General features: G+C 70.1%; 1 protein-coding gene across 1 annotated transcript; it reads left to right on the top strand.

Annotated features, from left to right (window-relative positions):
* Positions 1-607: 607 nt before the first annotated feature.
* On the top strand, positions 608-2,066 carry LOC112115148 (indian hedgehog protein-like; the record flags this gene model as incomplete). The annotated part of the gene is made up of 1 exon (XM_026662864.1): positions 608-2,066. A coding segment is annotated over one exon (666 nt), but the record flags the coding sequence as incomplete, so codon positions are not given.
* Between the last annotated feature and the right edge of the window lie 2,036 nt (positions 2,067-4,102).

The following is a 4,102-nucleotide window of genomic DNA, read 5'->3' as shown; positions in this document are numbered from 1 at the left end:
CCGGCCCGGTAACACCACCGTCGCCGGCCCGGGATCCAGCCGGCAGGAGCTGCAAACGCTCCCACCCGCCAGGTCTGGCTCCGACCCCAAGCCAGGCTGACGGGGCTGGGAGCAGCTTTCCGGCTGTGAGGGCAGATGGGCGACAGGCCCCGCAGGGACCCCCCACCCGCCCGCATCCGCCAGCAAGGGAGCACTACAGCCCCACCCCCACCCCAGTGCTCCTCGGGGTGCCACAGCTGAGGGGGATGGGGCTGCAGGTGGGGGCCCAGTTGGGGGGGCGCTTTGTGGGGTGGGGATGGGGTACAAATGGAGGGTTGTGGGGGCGGGTAGGTTATTGGGTGTTATAGTGGGGTGTGGAGGGGTGAAGGGTATTGGCGTTACAGGGAGTGTGGGGGTAAATGGGGGTGGAGGGGTTGCACTTTTGCTCTGGCTGTTGGGTCGAGGCAGGTCCCACCCCAGAGGCAGCCACATCTCGGCACCGGTGGGGGTGGGGGGGTGTCCCTGTATAAACAGCCCTTATGCCCCACCCCAGAGGTGGCTGCATTGCCCGCCAGGTGAAGGATCCCAGGGATCTGCAGGGTAACCGCCCTGTCCTCTCTCGTTCCCTCTAGAGCATTCGGCGGCAGCAAAGACGGGCGGCTGCTTCCCTGCCCGGGCCCTGGCGACGCTGGAGGGTGGGGCCAGGACCCCGCTGTGGGCACTGCGCCCGGGGCAGCGGGTGCTGGCTATGGACGAGCAGGGCCGGGCCACTTACAGTGACTTCCTGGCCTTCCTGGACAAGCAGGCGTCCACGCCCACCACTTTCCACGTCATCGAGACCCGGGAGCCGGCGCGTCGACTTGCCCTGACCCCTGCCCACCTGCTCTTCGTGGCCGAGAACTCCACGGCGCCTGCTGCCCGCTTCCAGGCCACCTTCGCCAGCCACGTGCGGCCTGGCCACTACGTGCTGGTGGCAGCGGTGGGGACGAGCCTGCGGCCGGCCAGGGTGGTGGATGTCTCCACCCAGACAGACTTCGGGGCCTATGCCCCCCTCACCCGCCACGGGACCCTGGTGGTGGACGACGTGGTGGCCTCCTGCTTTGCCCTGGTGCAGGAGCAGTGGCTGGCGCAGCTGGCGTTCTGGCCGCTCCGGCTCTACCACAGCCTGGCGGGCGGGCACAGGACCCAGCCGGAGGGCGTGCACTGGTACTCGGGGCTGCTGTACCGCCTGGGCCGGCTGCTGCTGGCCCCGGAGAGCTTCCACCCGCTGGGGACGGCCCAGTTCGAGAGCTGAGGGCTGCCGGGGAGAGGAGGGGTGGCCGTTGGGCCGCTCTGCAGGGAAGAGGAGCCATCCACGCTCTGAATGCCGCCTGCCCTAGGAAGTGTGGTTGGCTGGGCCTGTGCAGGGCCCGGCCAGAGTGGGCGGGGAGCCTGGGGCACGTCCTCCCCTGGGCCCGGATCCCATGTGCCAGCGTGGCTGGGCGGCACCACACGGACCCCGGCGGAGCCACCGGCCTGGGCCTGGGGGACCCGTCTCACGTCCCCAGCTACCCCAGCTGCTCCGGGAGGCCTGGACCTGTGCGGCCCGGATGCCAGTCTCCCCCCTCTGTTGCTGGCACCAGGGCTGCCCCGGCTCCCTGCCAGCCTGGGATCTGCCAACTGGCCCAGGGCCCCGGGGCAGGGGTGCTGCAGGAGGGGGCGCCCCAGCCGGATCTCCATGCTGCTATTTCTGTGCGTGATTCGCTAATGACCAAGTTCCAAGGAAGGAGGGGCCAGGCGGGAGCCCCCCCATGCCGGGGGTGATGGCAGGGTGGGGGGTGGGGACTGCTGCAGTAGGGGCAGGGCACGGCGTTTCGGGGCGCCCAGCCCTCCCCCGACGCCGCCATCGCTGGCCTCAGCCTGCAGCGGGGCAGGAGGGTGGCAGAGGAGAGATCTGAGTGCCAGAGCGGCTCCATGCCCAGCCAGGCCACTCAGCCACCTGCGCCCATGGGCTGCGCTGGGCAGAGACCCCCTGCCGGCAGGGCAGCCCCGTGCGCCAGGTGGAAGTAAAGTCACTGCTGAGAACAAGCTGGTGCCCCCAGGGATGGACCATCTGTCACAGAAAACAAGAAAACCCCCCACTTCGTCACACCATCCATGCGGCTTCTGAGGCCGAGAGGCTGCCCAGCCAGGCTGGGGGGGGGAGTTGGGGTATGAGTGTGAGAGGGGACACCGGGGGGCTTGTGCCCTGGGGGGGGTTCCTGCCCACGGTGTGCACGGTGCATTGGCAGAGGGCAAGGCTGGGCAGGGCACGGACAGTGACTGGGTGCCATCTGGAAGCAGCCCCAGGGGATGGTGCCTCTTAGCCAGATGTGAGCGTGGGGGGGGGGATGGGGTGGAGAGCCCCCCCAAAATATATTACTAAAAATAGCACCAGTGCTGGCTCCAACTCTGAATTCGCCCACCTCTCCCTGCCCCCACCCCACCTGTGCCATTCACGCCCACAAAACCAGGTGCCCTCCCCAGCTCTGAACTGGCTCCCGCACCCCTCAGGGTAAGTCCTGGCTGCTCCCCTCGTGACAGGGAGCTCCCCCCCCCGCTGGCAGCACCAGCCACAGGGACCCCCCCAGCGCTAGTTAGTGGCTCAGCCGTGGGCCGTGTCCCCCTCCTGCCGCATCAGCCCCCGTTATTTATTTCTCTGCTCGCTGTACCGGAGCCCGTGTCCCTGTGGCGGCGGCTCCGGGGGGGTAGGGGGGGGGGGGCTAAAGCAGAAATTATTTAAGGATTATTGTACAGCCGGCGTTTCTGGCGCCGTGGCCGGAGCGGGCTGCGAGCCGCTTGTCTCTTCACTGGAGGGAGATTTCCCGGGCGGGGACAAGACCAATAAACCGATGGACTTACGGGTGCTCCACGCGTCTCTGTGGTTTCGAGCTGCCGTCCCCTGCCCTGACCCCGGCCCCGGCCCCGGCTCCGGAGCCTCCCACAGCCCATAGCGGGGAATGCGGCCAGCTCTGGGGCAGAGCACAGCACCCCCCACCAGCACACGCCACTCTGGGAAACGCTGCATGGAAATCCCGGGGTGGGGGGCAGGCTGGGGTCACGTCAGTGGGAATGGGCCACGCAGGAGAAGTGCCAGGGGCATCGGGGGCAGCCCTGACTCAGAGAGGAGCGACCCGCACTTGCCCGGGAGTCGCCCATCCCGCTCCTGGCCTGGCCCCAGCTGTGCGGGGGAGCCCATATAACCCGCCCCAGGAGTGCTCCCAAAGGGACAGCAGGGGGCGCTGCCCTACAGCAAATCTGCCAGGGGCAGGGCAGCTGGGCCCCAGGCCTGAGCCCTCCTCTGCCAGGGGCGGGGGGGGGAGGGTGCCTTTGGCTGCGGCTCCCCCCCACGGGCTGCCCCAGGGACAGGGCTGTGGGGAACCCGGGCTCCAGCGCAGGCCCAGGGGGACCAGGCGGGTGGTGCCAAGCCAGGCGCCCACAGCAGGGCCAGGAGCGAGTTCGGGCGCAGGGGCAAGGACAGGGCCCACCAGTCACCCCAATGCAGCCTGTCCAGGCCTCCCTGACGCTGCCCCCAGCCCAGGAGTTACCTGGGGGTGGGAGAGGAGTGGGGTCCCCTCGGGCTGTTAGGGGCTGGCCCGAAGCCCTGCCTCGAGCTCACCGCCCGGGCTGCCGGTAGAGCCCTTGGCCACAACTGGTCTGGCCCCATCCCCCAGCCGGACATCACTGGGACCCATCCCCCGCTGCCTCCCAGGCCCCGGGGCCCCCTCCGGCTCCCCCTGAGCCCCAACTCGCCTCTCAGGCCCCGGGGCCCCCTCCGGCTCCCCCCGAGCCCCCAACTCGCCTCTCAGGCCTCGGGGCCCCCTCCGGCTCCCCCCGAGCCCCTAACTCGCCTCTCAGGCCGCGGGGCCCCCTCTGTCTCCCCCCGAGCCCCCAACTCGCCTCTCAGGCCCCGGGGCCCCCTCTGTCTCCCCCCGAGCCCCCAACTCGCCTCTCAGGCCCCGGGGCCCCCTCTGTCTCCCCCCGAGCCCCCAACTCGCCTCTCAGGCCCCGGGGCCCCCTCTGTCTCCCCCCGAGCCCCCAACTCGCCTCTCAGGCCCCGGGGCCCCCTCTGTCTCCCCCCGAGCCCCCAACTCGCCTCTCAGGC

This window comes from Terrapene carolina, unplaced genomic scaffold, assembly GCF_002925995.2.
Source record: "Terrapene carolina triunguis isolate 2854851 unplaced genomic scaffold, T_m_triunguis-2.0 Scaffold30923, whole genome shotgun sequence".
In the NCBI taxonomy this organism is placed as follows: Eukaryota; Metazoa; Chordata; order Testudines; family Emydidae; genus Terrapene; species Terrapene triunguis.
This window is presented reverse-complemented; position numbering and strand designations above follow the sequence as displayed.